The sequence below is a fragment of the Cryptomeria japonica genome, chromosome 9 (genome assembly GCF_030272615.1).
Source record: "Cryptomeria japonica chromosome 9, Sugi_1.0, whole genome shotgun sequence".
Lineage (NCBI taxonomy): Eukaryota > Viridiplantae > Streptophyta > Pinopsida > Cupressales > Cupressaceae > Cryptomeria > Cryptomeria japonica.
In genome coordinates, this window is record NC_081413.1 from 563,673,025 (window position 1) to 563,692,187 (window position 19,163).

At 38.0% G+C, this 19,163-nt stretch overlaps 1 protein-coding gene across 2 annotated transcripts in view; it reads left to right on the forward strand.

Annotated features, from left to right (window-relative positions):
• Window positions 1–478: 478 nt before the first annotated feature.
• LOC131070903 (uncharacterized) overlaps window positions 479–19,163 on the forward strand; it is a 225,433-nt gene continuing 206,748 nt past the window's right edge. Inside the window, exons 1-2 of one of the 2 annotated variants that reach the window (XM_058006585.2) lie at window positions 479–692; window positions 868–1,080. In XM_058006585.2, the coding sequence (XP_057862568.1) occupies window positions 919–1,080 (162 nt within the window). In that variant the 5' untranslated portion in view covers window positions 479–692; window positions 868–918. Of the gene's footprint in view, window positions 1,081–19,163 lie in introns of both variants that reach the window. The other variant, XM_058006577.2, reaches the window with a different exon arrangement.

Consider the following 19,163-nt stretch of genomic DNA (forward strand, 5'->3'; position numbering starts at 1 on the left):
TGCCATCATTTAGGTTGTTACATGCACACTAGGATACCTACATTACATTATATTGTATTAATGCCTAAATTCAATTTTGATAATATATTAAAGTAAATAGTTTTAATATTTTAATTTGTATAATATTTTACAAATGCTGTGTCATACTTCTAAATAATATGATATTATATTTATCTCATTCTATTATCAATAATTCAAATTTAATCAAATCCATTTTTTTATGTCAACATTCAATAAAAAAACATCATTTATTATTGAATTTATTTACACTTCATACTTTATTTATAAATGATTAAAAATTTATGAATTAAATTAAATTTATATAATTTATTAAAATTATTCAAATGTAAAACAATTAATTTTAATTTATAGATATTCTATATTTTCAGACTAAACAAACTAATCAATTGTATATCTCATATTTTACAGAGATTTTTCTAAAATATAGATATGCTAGTTTCTGAACAATTAGTAATTCAGTAAGTTTTTTCTTTTTACTAACATTTCAGACCAAATTCAGAGCATATTACACATTTTTAACAATTTTGTTTGGGCAAGAAAAAGACCATCATTCCAAATAATTTGGAACAGGGTAAATCATACGAACCTTTGCAGAATCCCACACTTACTCTTCACAAGTGACAGCCTCCAAGGAGTGTTAAAAAATTACAAAAGGGGAAAGAAGATTGCAGGTGTAGTTTCTATTGACACCCAAAAGCCTAGGGCAAGCTTTATCTCTATGTCAATTCCTCGCTCATGAATTTGCAGTTATTTGGAGCTGGGAATTTCCTTTTATATCAGTGGGGTGCTAAGCAAGCCATAGAATTAAAATTACAATCTTACATGATTAAGCACTGCCAATTTCAGGTTGGAATTTGTAATGACTCTACAGAAATAGAAGCGGCAGCATAATTGCAAATGGCGGTTCAGGATAAAGAAGCAGAAGTGGAAGCAGAATCAGGATCCAAAGAAGAGTCTTCGTATTACTTGGCAAAGTGCGTGCTCAAAGGCAGCGTGGTGTTGCAGGCAGTCTATGGCCACATTCGTTCCCCTTCCACGCTCGATGTAGTTTTGGGCAAGGTATGTGTTTTTATTAACTTTCTTCTTCTATATGCCTCTTGGCGGTCGGGTATGCGGTCTTCTAGTAACGCACTTCGGACACTGGATGTAGCCGGGGATTGTAACACGCGTGGATGAAAAATGGAGAACACGCTCACCAATATTTGAATCTGGATCGGTGTGGTTTTAAGCTCTTTGATTTATTTTAACTTGGTGCTAGTGCACAACACAGGAATTTACGATTTTTTATTTCATAAAAGGGAACAAAATAGTTTGGTTGTGAACGGTAATTGTTAGCTACGCCGATTGTTTATGAGACTCCCTCGTTAATTCGACATTCAATCTGCAGAGTGGGGGGTTCCTTTATCAAAAGAAACCGTATATAGATTCCATGCCATGTCATGCTTTCTCTTGCCACTCAATTGACAGTTGGGTTCATGTTTCAATTAGCGTTTCTATCAGTTTCTAGGACGGGGTTTTGGGGACTCCAAATATTTTACACAAAATGTACAAATTAAATACTATATATAAAATTGAGAACATATTACACAGCTTATAATTGACAACAATGACAATTGTCAAATCATAAATCCCAACTAGAGCATTCTCTGCATTGCGATGAACAGGATTATTTCACAAAAAGCAGTGGTTTTGTTAAATTCAATTCATTCAAAACCCTAACGAATGAACGAGCCATAGACTCGTGATCAGCCTTTCTGTTACGTACTGTCAATGAAATCACATAACCTAAAAATGGGCAGGGTGCTCATTTAACTTAATCTGAACAGAAATATGCTTGTGACAAAAGGGAGTTTCCATTATTTTATGTACACATTAAGGTGCTTTTGATTTTTTTAAATGACATTGGAGCACAAATGGATTTTGGATTACTCTGAAGAGAAGGGTAATGGATACTGGAGTGTTGTAAAAAGGGGGTATTTTAGGCCCATTTAAATTACAGGGCAGTTTTAAAACTAGAATATTTCTGGTTTCCGGGGTTTTCAGAATTTTATGTTTTGCTGTGTTAAATTTGACCCCCGTGGTAGATGTCTTGATGTCCCATGGATGTTACAGGGACAGCAGGTTGTCCCCCCTAGGTCACCATAAAGGGAGGATGTTTCCAAAATGTGCCAAGGAAAAAAGGGATGGGGAGGGGATGTTCTGCTGCCATTCTCTAGTCCCCAGGCCATTCCTTATAAAAACCTGGAACAGTGGTATTAAGCTACATGCCATCAAAATTGGAATTGTTCCACATCAACACAGGAAGCGGAAGCAATTAATTAAGTTCGGTATGCTTGGTTTTGTAGCATTTTTATCAAGATTATTCCTTTCATAAGGAGGGAAAGATTGCTTTGAATCTTCCAACAATGCACTTACTTCAGTCACCATCATCATTGCAACTGGTAGAGGAATGCATGGAACTGTCACAAAGTAAATCACTGTATATGGTAAAAATAAGTGTAATACCCCCAAAGGAAATATTGAATTAATTCCACTCAACATGAATATTGAATTTTGTTTCAATTGGGAACTATTGCAATAGATACTATCCTCAAAGTAGAATTCGCAGAACTGTAATGTCCTCAACTCAAAATTTAATAATACTCTAAGATCTAGAAATTGGATGCACAAATGCTATACCAAATTTCACCGAAAACACCAAAACTAGCTAGCTAGCCAATCTTGCACATAAGAGGCCAATTAAATGAAACCTTAGAGAATGTTAATGAAACTGATTTTTCTGATAAGAGCATCATATAATCAGGTCTGAAACTGATTAAGAATAACAGCAACACAAAATCTCTAAAACTCCAAAATATTAGACAAATCCCACAAACTATCACTCCCACTATTTACCTGAATTACTTGAAACACCACCAATGTCACTGTTTGACTTCCAAATGGAAATATACAGAATATATAGTCTGTTACAAATATTATAACAGCAGCATAATGCTGTAATGCACCTACAAATAAGTCACAACAACAGTAAACACACAACTATGCTCATTAAACCACTCCAAACATCTCTATCAAAGTCCTGCAAACTGAAATGAAGAAACTAACAAATCTCCTATCTTCCTCTAGTCCAAATGCAAACTCTAGATGAGATTGCCCACTTTGAACAAAGGGTTTCTGTTCTCTGACCACCTGCTGCTCATGGGTTTTCGTCCACAAACCTTCTACTCGGACGGGGTTTCGTCCATTGAAGAATCTTCCTGCAAGTCTGCAAATATAAGAGAAAAAGTGATATCAAGAATTCCCTCCAATGACCAAAATTACAATATTTGTATCCATCCTGCATGTAAGATTTTGGCACCCAAATTCAACTTCCTTCTTGGGAATTCTTGCTAATTTGGTTATGACAATTGCCAGAAGTCATCATTGAGCTGTCCAAGATTCTTCTCCACTCATCCTGCAGCAACTTTCCCAAAATGGCACAAATTCAAATTCAAACTCCCTCCTTTGGAATTACTAGCAGTTGCCAAAAGTTGTCATTGAGTTATCAAAGATTCTCCCTCACTTCTAATGGCTTAAACTTTCTAAAATTCATCCTACAACAACTTTCCCAAAATGGTACAAATTCCAACACTCTACTAAGTGTTTTTAAAAATTTAATTTAATATTTAAATGTCTTTTTGATATTGAGAATATTTGAACGTTTCTAAATATTAAATTAATTATTTTCTCTAAGCTTATCCAATTAACCCATGGAAGAACAAATGGGTTAATAAATGCTAAAATTAGATTTTAAATAAAAGGGGATATGACAAGTCCCCCCTCTTGGATATTGCTTGTCCTTAAGCAATGCAAATTTGGATGCTCAAAAATCTCTAGACCTTCCATAGTTGCATCCTCTACTAGTAAATTCTTCCATTTAATCAAGTATTCAATAATGCTTTTGTTTCTCAATCTTTTCTCCCTGGTTTCAATAACTTCTGTAGGAATCATGATCAAATCGCCTTCATCATCCAAGGGCAGCAAATCAATTGAAGGCATAATCTGCTGTCCAAGAACTTTCTTCAAACAAGAAACATGAAATACGTTGTGGATCCAACTGTTTGGAGGAAGCTCCAACTCATATGCTACCTCACCTATTCTTTTGATGATCCTGTATGGTGCATAGAACTTAGGCTTCAATTTTTCAGCCCCACTTTTCTTTAGATAGCTCTGTCTATATGGCTGCAATCTTAGGAAAAGTAAGTCTCCCACCTCAAAAGATCTCCTTGTTCTTTTCCCATCTGGATACAACTTCCGTTGATTCTGTGCTTGCCTTATATTATCTTTTAGTGATCTTAATATATCTATACTCTGATTAAGATCATTAGCTGCAGGTACATACCATCTGAAAACAACAAATCAATATTTGACAGTGCATCATAGTCATATACAACTCGAAATGGTGGCACACTATTGGACGTGTGGTGAGTGATGTTGTATTAGTACTCTCTCAAGTGCAACCATTTGACCCATTTACCATGAACTTGAGGAAGTCCAATGATGAAATATATGAGATACTCTCCCCAATGTGCTTGAGGACACCCTTGTTGAGTTATATCAGGAAAAGCTTCTCTCTTCTCTGCTTATATGTTTTGTGTTTCTCTAGATGGACCATCAAAAGTGTGTCATGATCTACCTCCAAAATTCTCCTTTTCACCTTAGGCACAAGAAAAAGATACATCCTATCTATGTGAAAGATGAGCTCATTAGCCTCTCTATAATTATCATCTTGAATCTCCTCACTGAATCTCTTACAAATCAGTGCTCTAATTGCTGGAGTATTTGTTGCTAGCAATGATAACCTTCTTATAACCCCATCATGCAAGGAGTCTACCTCAAAGAACAATAATCTACAGCCGTTCAAAACTGAAGTCATCAAAATCAGCAATATACCAATGATGTGACAACTGCAACAATAACAAAACTAAGTAGAAATTAGCAATGTGTGCCTTGTAAAATAGGTGGGCAACAATGTATATTTTGAGAACTCTCCATAAGTAGTCATAGACTGGAAAATGTTCTTTTCCATGACTAGGATTCCCATTATACTAGAGGCAGCAATACTCATGAATGTGATCATATCATCTTGTATGTAAGTGCACATGATTGCAATCAGCCATCCAAAATAAAAAAATGTTATAATCAGCATTATCATATGGAAACAATACTAAACCAGAAATACCAGCCATATGAAAGATTGAATCAACCATTCAATGATGGAAAACCTCTCCATAAAAATCTGCACTGTAACATTTCAAAACCAGCAACTTACTCCCCATTGATAACTTGATTGAAGCAGGTAATTTAATCTCCTATGTAAATTCCTGATACAAATTAGTTTCCAACTCCGTGGAAATGTTGGAATCCTCTATCTTGTGGTGATCCTAGGGACATGTTATTGAAGATTGTTCTATGCTTATTTGGAAACATCTGAATACCAAAGTAAAGACTATATTTCTTACCACAACCTGAAATGGTACACATGTTCTCCAAAACTAAGCAATTTAATACACCAACAACTTGTCCAATGTTAGAATTCCTCTTATCCTCACCATTATCTAACATCAAACACCTCAATGTGACTATCTCCATTTGTCCGTCACCCATAGTTTTTTTTTTCAATTGTGGTATTTGGTTCCCATGAGTCATCTGAAGTTGTGAACATTGACTTTTCACAAGGCAACTAGAATGCACATAGAATTCCATAAATTTCTTTTCACTCCAAATGTGAGAGATGGATAACTCAATAAATGTATCAAGGCATGTAACCGTTTTGAACCTCAATAGATCAAGAGGATCTCAAATGTAAAAACAACATTGAATTTGAATCAAAGAATCCCCATGCCCTATGCTGAGAGTTATAACCCTTACTCTATCACCCTTGTTAGCATGTTTTCCAAGATGAATAGATTTCTGTGGTGACATAAGAGGAAGCAATGGATATGAAATTTGATCATTAGTTGCATACCTTAAGCTGCCAACAATGAGCTCAACCTCCTTTGATGAGGTAGGAATACCCTCAACATGTATATCCTTGTAACTCTAAACATTTCTTTCAAATGCATATCTATCCATGATGTTACTATGAAATTCAATCAATGGATCACCGTTTGAGAGTATAGAGGATAGGGCACATTCCTTCATCTTGAAACCCTCGAATCTAATAAGTAACCCTCTTTCTTCCTTGACTTTATCATTGTTTTGCTGACACATGCCATCATTAAAAAGTTAATAAAATTCTTTCTAGTACCAACTGTTTTTTACTAGCAACATGTCTATTGGATTTTGCTGAAACACCAGGATCCCACAACATCATCCATGAGATATTTTGAAGTTGAGAGAAAATATTTACCTTTCACTTTGCACCCTTCATCTTGTCTTCATTAATAGAACTCTTTTGATGATGATTAAACATGATTAATGGTATGGAACCGAGTTGATGCAATAACTCTCCTCTACTATTATCTCCATTATTCCTTAAAATATAATTAAACTAATAACTTATGTTTTTGCCTTCCATTGATGATGTCAAAATCCTCAAAATATTTTTAGCAAAACCCTCATCCTTGAAATGAAATTTATTAATAGAGAAAGATTCATGCAAATCCTCCTTGACTTTGTTTCCAAATTTGGCATGCTCTTTTAAAACCTTTGAAAAGTTATCTTGAAAGTCTTATTGTTCTACCTTCTTTTCATTGCCTAGAATATCAATGGCTTCAACCCCTAGCTCTGATTCTTCATTTGTCTCTAGATACAATTCCTTCAATTGATGATCTTGAATCTACTCCTTTTGATTCTTCTCATGTCTTTCTTTATCCTTTCTCAGCTGTTCTTCTTCCTCTATAGCCCTTACAAAGTACTTGTCAAAAGATATTACCCTTTTGAAAGCTTTAGGATTACCTTGGTACTCTTCAAAGATTCTGATAATTTTTTCATGTTGAGGCATAATTCTTCCCATACATTCTAAATACTCTCAAAATGTTGGAAATTTTTTAATAATCAAGTACTCCACATACCAATAATTTTTTTTTCTTGCGTTGTCATTCTGTCTCATTCTCTTAAACATTGATCAAAGAAACCCATGATTCACATAAATCATCCAATACCCAACAGGCTGACAAGATCATGCTTTGATACCACTGTAATGTCCTCAACCCAAAATTTAATAATACTCTAAGATCTAGAAATTAGATTTACAAATGCTATACCAAATTTCACTGAAAACATCAAAACTAGCTAGCTAGTCTTGCACATAAGAGGCCAATTTAAATGAAACCTTAGAGAATGTTATTGAAATTGATTTTGATTTTTCTGATATGAGCATCATATAATTAGGTCTGAAACTGATTAATAATAGTAGCAACACAAAATCTTTAAAACTCCAAAATATTAGACAAATCCACAAACTGTCACTCCCACAATTTACCCGAACTACTTGAAACATCACCAATGTCACTGTTTGACTTCTAAATGGAAATATACAGGATATATAGTCTGTTACAAATATCATAACAGCAGCATAATGCTGTAATGCACCCACAAATAAGTCACAACAATAACAAACACACAACTATGCTCATTAAACCACTTTAAACAACTCTATTAAAGTCCTGCAAACTAAAATGAAGAAACTAACAAATCTCCTATCTTCTTTTAGTCAAAATGCAAACTTTGGATGAGATTGCCGGCTGTGAACAAAGGGTTTCTGTCCTCTGACCACCTGCTGCTCATGGGTTTTTGTCCACAAGCCTTCTACTCCAATGGGGTTTTGTCCATTGAAGAATCTCTCTGCAAATCTGCAAATATGAGAGAAAAAGTGATATCAACAATTCCCTCCAAATGACCAAAATTACAATATTTGTATCCATCCTGCATGCAAGATTTTGGCGCCCAAATTCAACTTCCTTCTTGGGAATTCTTGCTAATTTGGTTATGACAATTGCCAAAAGTCATCATTTAGCTGTCCAAGATTCTTCTCCACTTGTAACAAAACTTTCTAAAAATCATCCTACAACAACTTTCCAAAATGGCACAAATTCAAATTCAAACTCCCTCCTTTGGAATAATTGGCAGTTGCCAAAAGTTGTCATTGAGTTATCAAAGATTTTTCTCTGCTTGCAATGGCGGAAACTTTCTAAAATTCATCCTGCAATAACTTTCCCCAAATGGCACAAATTCCAACATTCCACTAAGTGTTTCTAAAAATTTAATTTAATATTTAAATGTCCTTTTGATATTGAGAATATTTGGACATTTCTAAATATTAAATTAATGATTCTCTCTAAGCTTATCCAATTAACCTATGGAAGAACAAATGGGTTAATAAATGCCAAAATTAGATTTTAAATAAAAGGGGACATGACAAGAACTCAGTTACGTTTAGTCCTCTGAAATGTGAACATTTAACAAAGCATCCCACAATAAATGTTTACTCCTCCTTATTCATTGTAAATTCAGCAAACAATTAATCCAGTTTCACTAGAAATTTTAGAAACAACAACAGCAAATAATATTGCCAGAAATGTATCAAATCAGCCGTGAGTGGTGCTAAAGAAATCACCTCAAATTATAGACTCTAGGCGCTATGGAAGCCACCCAAAACATAACCTAAATAGGTGCTGTACAAGCCATTAAACAACACAAATGGCACTATGGAAGCCACCTTATAACAGTAGTAATGGCACTTAGGGTTGTTGATTCAAGTAGCATCGATCAGATAAAACCATATACCTATCTGTTTACATCAAATGAAGAAAGACGGTAATGCAGATACATATTTCATATGAATGATTTATATATCGAACCTCTTCACTATCGAATTGCAATTAATACATGTCCAAAACATTATTGATATATAATCGGGTTATATTAGAATTGACCTGAATTAGTTATCGGGCTTGTTTGCTTTGATACCGATTCATTATCGGGTGTGTTTATATCAATCTGTTATCATTTACAATGGCACCGATTAGTTATTGTAGACACCGAATGGATCGGTTGCCATATGGAAGAGTCACAACCAAGTGACATCTTGGTCAAACATGTCTAAAAGACATGTCCGATCAAGGTGCCACTTGATCGTGTCTACCTTACTATATATGCATCATTCAAAAGAAAGGGGATGACATCGAAATCGATACATGTTCATCCTCCATACCTGCAGCAAAAGTAAGACAAAAATATTATTGTCATAGTTATAATACCTAAATCTTAAATACACAATCTTGCATATAACTTGTTCATTAAATTGGAAATTGCAATAACATTTACATGGTATCAGAGCCAAGTTATCGAACCTGAGGCTATTCAATTTTGTGGAAAATTTAAGAACTAGTTTATATCAAGCATTCTATTTCTCTAATGGCCAATGCTATGAGTTTCGAAGATAGACTTGGTGTGGGTGATGATTTCTCCGCATGGAAGTTCAGAATCAAGATGATTCTAAGGGAGAGCAAAGTCGAAACTTTTATCAAGACCGAATCTACGGAACCAGAGACCGAACCTGACAAAACATCATGGTTAGAAGGAAATGAAAAAGTAATCAAGATTATTGTTGATGGGGTGAGAAATAACATAATGCCCATTATAAAGAAACATGAAACAACTTTTGAAATGCTCAAAGCACTTGTGAACACATTTGAGATATCAAATGCAAGTCGAACTATGGCCTTGACGCGAGAAATCAATCATATAACCATGAACAAAGGAGAGACAGTAAACGCCTACTTCATGAGGATCTCAACTCTAAGAGATGAACTAGCAACTCTAGGGTATGAGATCTAGAGCAAAGAGTTAACACTCATTGCTCTAGATGGGTTACCCAGTGCATGGGAAACATTTGTCCAGGGCATCAGTGCAAGGGACAAATATCCCGAGTTTGAAAGACTAAGAGATGACTGTCTCCAAGAGGAATCTAGACTGAATAAGAAAGGAATAAAACATAAGAATATAGATGAAGACCTACAAGTCCTCAACACTAACTCCACCAAGCAAAACAAGAAAAGGCAGTTAGGAAGAGAAAAGGTCGTCAAGGCAAGAACACTTCAAAGAAGGACTTATCTCACATCCAATGCTACAGATGTGATCAATTCGGACACTATGTTGCAAAGTGCCCGGAAAGAACCAAGCAACATGCTACATTTGCCAAAGCAGGAAAGACTAAAGGGGAAGATGACTCTGGAAAGTATGTATTCTACTCAGCACTCACAAGCCAAGCTTCTAACAAGATCAACTCATGGGTGATTGACAGTGGTTCATCCAGGCACATCACAGGGTGTAGAGAAGTACTTGATTCCATGACAGAGGAGAGTAATGAGGAAGTAACCATCGGAGATGACTCCACACATCCAGTCAGAGGAATGGGAACCTGCACCATCAAATTGAAGACAAGCATATCCTTACGGCTCGAAGGAGTACTATATGTCCCCGACATCAAAAGGAATCTAGTCTCTATATCGGCACTGGAAGATAACGGATACAGAGTGACATTCATGGACAACAGAGTATTGGCTTGGCCAAAGAACTCTTCCATCAAGAAGGCAAAGACCATTGGACAGAGACAAGGCTATTTGTATGAGCTGTGCACAGAACCCAACCTAGCCCTAATCCATGAAGCCACTAATGCAAATGAAGTTTGGCATAGAAGATTAGGCCATCTAAATTTTAGGGCTTTATCTTCAATGGAAAACCTTGTCATAGGTCTACCTAAGTTAAAACAAGATCATTCAGGGGCATGCAAAGGATGTGCCCTAGGTAAAAATACCAAGGGTACATTCCAAAATAGTACTAGGAAAACTAGTAAAGTTCTAGAGTTAGTTCATTCTGATGTATGCGGACCTATGTCCGTACCCTCTCTAGGGGGATTCTTGTATTATGTAATATTTGTTGATGACTACTCTAGGAAGACTTGGATCTACTTTCTGAAATGTAAAGAATCAGAAGAGATCCTCTCTAGGTTTAAAGAATTTAAATCACTAACTGAAAACTACTCAGGAAACAAAGTTAAAACCCTAAGAACTGACAATGGGGGAGAATACACATCAGATTCGTTTAGAGAATTTTGTAGAGATAATGGGATTAAGAGGGAGCTTACTATACCTTATAACCCCCAAAAAAATGGGGTAGCTGAAAGAAAAAATAGGATTATAGTCGAAGCTGCCAAGGCCATGATTCTAGATCAAAACTTTAACACAAATCTCTGGGCAGAAGCATCCAGCACCGTTGTATATATACAAAACAGATGCCCACACTCCCATCTTGAAGATAAAACTCCTGAGGAAGTATTCATTGAAATTAAGCCAGATATCAGCCACCTTAGGATATTTGGGTGTCCTGTCTATATCCATGTACCTAAAGAAAAAAGACTAAAACTAGACCCTTCTGGAAAAAGAGGAATGCTTGTAGGATATAGTGAAACCTCCAAAGCCTATAGAATCTATGTACTTGGTCAAAGAAATATTGAACTAAGTAGGGATGTAATCTTTGAGGAAGACTTAGCCTTCAAAAGAGCTCAGAGCTCCATAGAACCTGAAATCAATGTCCCTTTTTCTAACTTAGATGAAGATCTTGCTCCTGAGTTTCAGAGGGAGAATCTAGATGAAACTGAAAATGAAAATGAACACTCACCTAGAAATCTCAAGAAAAGACCACTATGGGCCACCAAAACAGTAGAAGAAGTTCAGAGGTTTGCTGCTCCTTCAGGAACCTTCAGAGAAAGCAAAAAGCCTAATAAATTTACTAGCTATGTTGCTCTTATGAATGATCTATCTAAAAATGAACCTGACAATGTAACTGATGCCCTTAAACATCAAGTATGGAAGGATGCTATGTCTGAAGAGTATCAATCCATAATGAAAAATAATGTATGGGAGATTGTTCCTAGGCCAAATAAGAAATCTGTTGTTTCTTCTAAATGGCTTTTTAAGATCAAACATGCAGCAGATGGTAGTATTGAAAAACATAAGGCTAGATTTGTAGCCAGAGGGTTCTCTCAAAAGGAAGGAATAGACTATGAAGAGACATTTGCTCCCGTAGCCAGATATACCTCAGTAAGGATTGTGCTAGCCATTGCAGCAGCAAAGGGATGGAAGGTACACCAAATGGATGTAAATACAACTTTTCTTAATGGAGAGATCTTTGAAGAAGTATACCTAGAGCAACCTGAAGGGTTTGAGATTCATCATGCAGAGTCTCATGTGTGTAGACTCAAGAAAGCTCTATATGGGCTTAAACAGGGTCCCAGGGCCTGGTATGAAAGAATTGACACATATCTATCAAAACTAGGCTTCTCTAAAAACAGAACAAAGGTGATATGCTAATATTGATTTTGTATGTTGATGACTTATTAATCACAGGAGAAGATCACCTTATAGATCAATGCAAGAAAGATCTATCCAAAGAATTTGATATGAAGGATTTGGGATTCCTTCATTATTTCCTAGGGTTGGAAGTATGGCAGAATTCTGATAACATTATTCTAAACCAAGGCAAGTATACCTTGGACATCTTGAAGAGATTTGGAATGCTAAACTGTAGACCCATGACTGCTCCAATGGAAACCAATCTTCATAAACTTAAAGAAGCAGCAGCAGAATCACCTTCTACTAACCCCACTCTATACAAGCAGATGATTGGGTCTCTTATGTACTTGGTAAATACAAGGCCAGATATCTACTATGCAGTGAATGCTTTGAGTTAGTTTATGTGTGAGCCAAAGGAGATATACCTGGTTGCAGTAAAACACATTATGAGATATTTACAAGGCACCTTGAATCTTGGTCTCAAGTATGAGAAAGTTGATCTTAATCTACATGGATTCACAGATTCAGATTGGGCTGGAAGTGTGACTGATAGGAAAAGCACCTCTGGGTGCTGCTTTAGTTTGGGATCAGCCATGATATCCTGGATCAGCAGAAAGCAGTCTTCTATAGCGCAAAATTCCACCGAGGCCGCAATGGCTGCTCGAGAAGCAGTGTGGCTTAGAAAGTTACTTGTGGGATTGTTTGGTGATCCTATGAAGCCTACTATTATCCATTGCGACAATCAAAGCTGCATAAAACTTTCAGTGAATCCAGTCCATGATAGATCCAAGCATATTGAGATTCCATACCATTACGTGCGTGATATGGTAGACAAAAATGTGATCCAATTGGAGTATGTGAATACAGGAGACCAGACTGCAGATATTCTGACCAAACCCCTTTCCAGAGTGAAGGTTGATCACTTTAGAAAAGGTTTGGGTATGATAGAAAGGTAATCTGTTTTGTAACCTATACTTGCATATCAATAAGATGTTTAATGTGTAAACTTCTTTGTCGTGTTAGGACTTCTATGGGTGTAACCCCCTGTGTTCATATTCAAGAAGTGACGACTTCTCAAATATTGTACACTTGTATGGGAACATCATAAGGTGACGATCTTATGATGTTCAAACCAGTTATCGTGATAGGATCTCTGGTATGTCATGGATGTGCCATGATTGTGTTGTGATATTACATTTGAAATAGAATGCTAGTGCACTTATCACAACTTGGATATGTTGAAAATTTAATTATTTTCATATGATTATCCTTAGTATTGCGTGTGTTCGTCATTTATTGAATAGCGTTGATTAATAATAGTTTCCTTATTACTAAATATTGACATTTTAAATATATTAAATATTAAATAATACTTTTCTTTATTATTATATATTAAATATATTACCAGTTTAATCCTTTATTTAATACTTTTCCTTTATTATTTTATATATTAAATATATTTACATTTTAATCACTTATTTATAACCTTATTTAATTAATCCATATATTAATATTATTTAATAATTTTACATTAGGTGATACCGTAGGGGTTATCACAAAATTGCATAGTATTGGATTAGGGGCTTTTGTCTACTAACTATTTGCTCCCGAATGGAATAGTTTTAACTTACAGAAAATAAACAGAACACAACAACATAACAGAATAATAGCAAATAAATATTTAACACAGCATATGGCAGAATGATGTTTCTTTATTACCAAGTGTAATTTTGCATATCATCCCCCTCTCCTGTTCTCGATACAACAACAATATAAATAGTACCGACGATTGGTTAAGACTGCCAACCGTCGGCAACTTACCCAATTCTCGGGAATTAATTGCACTGCCCTTATTAACAAAACATAACAAAGTAGTATTTATTTATGAGTTGCATATTTGCCTTCTACATCAGCCCCCCTAAAAAAGAGGTCGTCTTCTAGACAACGAAAACTAGAATGGGAGCTAATCTAACATATGCGATTATTGATAGGGATGAGGGGATGTCCTTGACAGAAGAGAGGACTGAGGGATGTTTGGCTGTTGCTGTAGGCATTGGAGAGGCTCATTTGCTGCCAACTCTCACTTCCGCACAACTTTGACCATGTATGTAGCTTCCATGAGCTGGTTTTGCACCTTCTCCAAGTTTTGATCCTTTTCCTTCAACTGCTCATCCCTACTTGCCATGTTTGCCTCCAAGTGGGCGACCTTCTCCTCTAGAGCTGCCCTCAACTTCTCTTTCTTGTCCAACTCCGGGACATGCTTGGCCATAGTGCTCTCTAAGGATGTGACTCGGGAATGTTCTTGAGCCAACAACTCATGAGCCTTTTGGATGTGATTTGCCAGAATCTTCCATGCGGCCTTTGCCTCTCGAACGACCTGGTCCCATTGAGCAGTCACAGTTTCTATGCATGCCACTGCCAGCTTTCGATGTTCCAGAACCAAGTCTCTGAAGGCAATTGCCATGCTTTAGAGTGATCGAAGGAGACCAAGCTGGTCTTCTACTACCAGTTGCCTTGAAGTCCATGCATCTACCATATCTTGTGTTTCTGTCTTCGGCCATGCTGTTGCCATAAAACATTTGAAATTTTTTGCCTTGTATCCGTCCTTCATAAATGCTAGGAGATTGTTGCATAGGTGATCTAGAGGATCCTGGCCAATATCAATGCTCTTGGCGATGTGTCCCACTTCGCTCAAAATTTTTGCTACCCCTTTCGATTGGGTGACACAATGCTGCACAGTGCCAAGGGGATCCCTCGGGTTGGGTTTACTCAATCAGAGCTCAATCTCTTTTGCTTTGCTAGACGAGGATTCCTCTCCTCTAGTTACCCCCAGGGTAGGTTTGCCAACTGCTAGTGACTCCTATTGTACTTGTCGTCCCATGTCTTCGCCAACCGCCCCTTGAAGCAGTCGTGTTCCGATAGATATCAGTCGTGGTTTTGACTCGTCAGGTGTATTCTCTAGGGGAATTTCCAACGTCTGCAACCATGAGTTGATGGTTTGCTCTTGTCCTTCTATGCTATCTACGGGGGTGGAGTGTGCAAGTGGCTCTACTGACATTGTCACCCCAATGGTTGGTGGTCCAATTCTGGTTGGTAGAGGTGAAGCCTCTACATCCACTATTACTCGCGTGGTTCCTGCCTCTGCCAAAGTCTCTTGAATTACCATTGGTGTAAAATCCCATGCTATTGCCAACAATGTTTGTGTTGCTTGAATTGCCGTTTCCGCTAATGGTGGCAAATCTCTAGTTTTTGCAAATGGCGTCTAAAGTGCCAAAGTGTCATGACTCACGGTTGTTTTTGTCGATGGTGTCAGGGCTACCAACTGGGTGCCCACAACTTCCCTGACCGCCTTTGCAGATGGTGTGGGAATTGTCACCTGTGTGCTTACAACTTCCCCTACCACCTGAACCTTGTCCTCCTCTACAACAATGGCTGCCACCTTGAAGGTTTACTCCATACTCTCCTCTTCAGGTGACGATGCCTCTAGCATGTCTTCTTAATTGGCTTCCCTCTCGACACTTTTCGACTATTGTACATCATGCCGTTGCTTTTTCCTGGGAGGTTGGTCCCAGTGTATTGAGATGCATCCAGTAAAAGATTGGTGGGTTGGAGGATTCCACTCTAGGAAGTGGTTAAAGATGGCCTCTCTTTTTCTTCTGCAACCTCTATGCGTACTCCCTCCAGGAAAAGACCGATTGCGTGATGAGACATGTAAAATGCCTTGTGTTGGAGACTCAGGAATTCCCGAATCCTGTCGGAGTGGAAAGATGACCAGTTGTACACGGTGCCATTCCTCAACCCATTTATTAGTCCACACGGTGATATTAGAAGCCCTATTGGCACTTGTGAGTCGACTTTTGATGACATCCATAATACATTTCCACTTAGCATTCGCCAAGAAGATTTTCTTCACCCCTCGACTACTGCCATACTTCCATATACTATCCAGTTCTTCTTGCGATAAGTCACTTCGGCATATTAGATCAAACAATTTCTTCTTCTGTTCCATCGGTAGTTTTCACTTTGCCACGTTGCTTCCCTTTGAGGGTTTTCTAAAGACCCTAGCAAATTCCATGGCTGAAAAGGATATGGTGATGATGCAACATTGAAATCTTATTGTAGACTTGTGTGAATGCCTATCATACCCTACCACCATAGCTTTCAATATGGGCTCAAACTCTCGGATGTTGAACACTGACATTTGGATGATCTTGTCTACTTCGGCCTATCTAAGACTCATCTTTACTAGGTTGTTGTTGTGGGTTTCTTGCCACCATGTGCGGTAGTTGCTACCACTTTGCCCTTCCCATGTTAGGGTATGTATTGTGACTGGATCACCCTTTTGCACACAGGTCTGAGTCTTTTTCCCTTTGCTACTACTTGTTGTCGCCATGGCTCTTGACTGCGAAGATTGTCCCTTGTTCTTGTCTTGGGAGATTCCAAAGCTAACCTTTACCATTCTACAGTTGAATTTTATGTGGCAGAGTGCATTTTTGTTTGGCTATGTTTCCATACAATTCGCTGGCTGCCACGTGTGTGCTATTTTGTCTCATGGAGAAATTGTTTTTCCAATTGTTTTCTTGTGCTCCGCTATACAACCAACCTTGATTTGCTTGGTACAAACTATACAGTACGACTCCTTCCTTGGCACCCCTGTACGACCTTGCTGTAACCCTTTGTACGAAATTCCCTTTTGTTAAGTTCTGATTGTGCCAACTCCCAATGGGTATGGATTTCTCTGTTTCTTTTTTGGTATGAGTTCTTGTTGTATGGATTTCTCCTAATGAATGCACCCGTATGGATTGTCTGGTACGAATTCCTTTTGGTGCAACGGTTTTCACGTATGGTTTTTGGTTGCTTGTGTACGGATTCCAACCCTTACGAGCTTTACAAAAATCCGTACGTGTCTGTTTCTACTCTTGCTTCTGTACGAGGTACGGGTGGTGCTCTTCACAGTACGGATTCAATAGGTCTTGCTCGTACAAATTTTGCATGTATGGATTGTTTTCATCGTATGAAACTCTCCTTCCTTGGTGCGAATTGGTTTCGTACGGTACCCCTTTGTTGCAATGGTCTTTGTACGGTTCGCTTCTGTATGGTTTCTTTTGGCGACGAGTATCTTCGTACGGCTGCTTTGTCTCTTTTCGGCACCGCTGTACAACACATGGGCTGAAACCTCTGTTGCCTGTTGTTCGTACTATGTACGGATTTAATTGCTGTGTGATGCTCCAATGTTCGTACGGAATTGGCAATACCTTCCTCAACTTCTTTACCTTGTATGACTTCCTTAATAAAGATTTGACTTTTTGACTTAGGCTTATTCCCATGCCTCCTTGTTTTCTAGTACGCTTCCCTTTAAATCCTCTCACCTTCACAATTTGGCAGCCATTCCTCTTTTTTGTAACCTTGTCACCTTTATACTGCTTTTGGGCTTTTTGCTTTTTTTGGGGCTCTCCATTTTCTTCATCAACCTTCCTTTTAGTTCCTCTAGGTTCGACCTTCCTTATATTTGGTTCCTCATACTTTATCATCTTATCCCTCTTGAACCGGTGAGTAGACGTATCATCTACTCTCGCTACTCCCTCCTTGTACTCTCCGTATTTCGGAGGGAAGGTGCCCTTCTTTGTATCAATTTCTTCAATCTCCCCAACATTCTCTGTATCATCTTCAATCTCCCCAATCTGCAACATGTTACACTTAGGGTGGAAGACGTCGTAGTCCTCCATCTGCCAGTGGAACAACTCGTTGAGGGAGCTTGTCATCCTCCAAGCAGCTTCCAAGTTCCAATACCCCTTCATCATCGAGTTCCATTGTCCTTCCTCCATCTCAAACTCTCCATTCTCAAACTTCTAGTTCGATGCTAACTACTGGCTTATTGCTTGGCTCCGTAGGTCAATGGCGTACTTCCTCCCATCACTCTCGATGGAGAGTGTATTCTTCTTCCAATTGTGGTTTGCCTTTGCCATGATTAGCTAGCCTCTTCTAAGGAGGGTGTCGTATGCCTTCTTCTCCAACAGAATGACAACAAAGTCGAGAAAGAAATGTTGAGTGCCAATGGTGACCTTTTGTGCCATGAACGTCCCAAGTGGTTTGATGTTGTGCTGGTTAGCACCTACCGGATGGAAGGTTGGTGGCCAAAGTGTTGGTTTGCCAAGCCCCTTCCATGTCTCCTCCGACATTTCGTTCACGCCAGAGCCTCCATTGACGATGGTGTTTGTCAACTTGCATTCCATTATCTCCATCTCGACTACAACTAGCTTCCTTACAATGCCCATCGTTAGCAACATCGGGTCAGTTAGTAGGCCATCTGTTGGCTTCTCTATTGGCTTCTCTGTTGGCTTGTTATGCTCCTAGCCGACTGCATCCTCACCAACTACGTTGGTAATGGCCATCTTCAATTGCAACATGGTTTGTAAAAGATTAGATACCTATACAGGTATGGTGGCCTACAACATCTATCTCATGATAGTTTTCTCTTACTCTGACTGTAGTGGAGTACTGGCGGCCTCATTTGAAACTCTTCTTTCCTTTGCCATTGCTCGTTCAACGTCAGCCTTTGCTTCCCAAAGTCTTTCCTTCTCTATACGGGGGTCAAGATATACTGCCTTCTTAGATTGGAGTCTAGTGATCGCCAGTACTTCCTCATCTGGCTCCTTCATGTCCAACATGTTCACCCCTTTTTGTTTTGGGTAGTCAGTGTCTTCGTGGTTTCTAGGCCCACACCATTTGCATAGTGACCCTGCATTGTTGCTTTGGCCACTCTGACAATCTCGTGTGAAGTGACCCCATTCATTGCAACTTTGA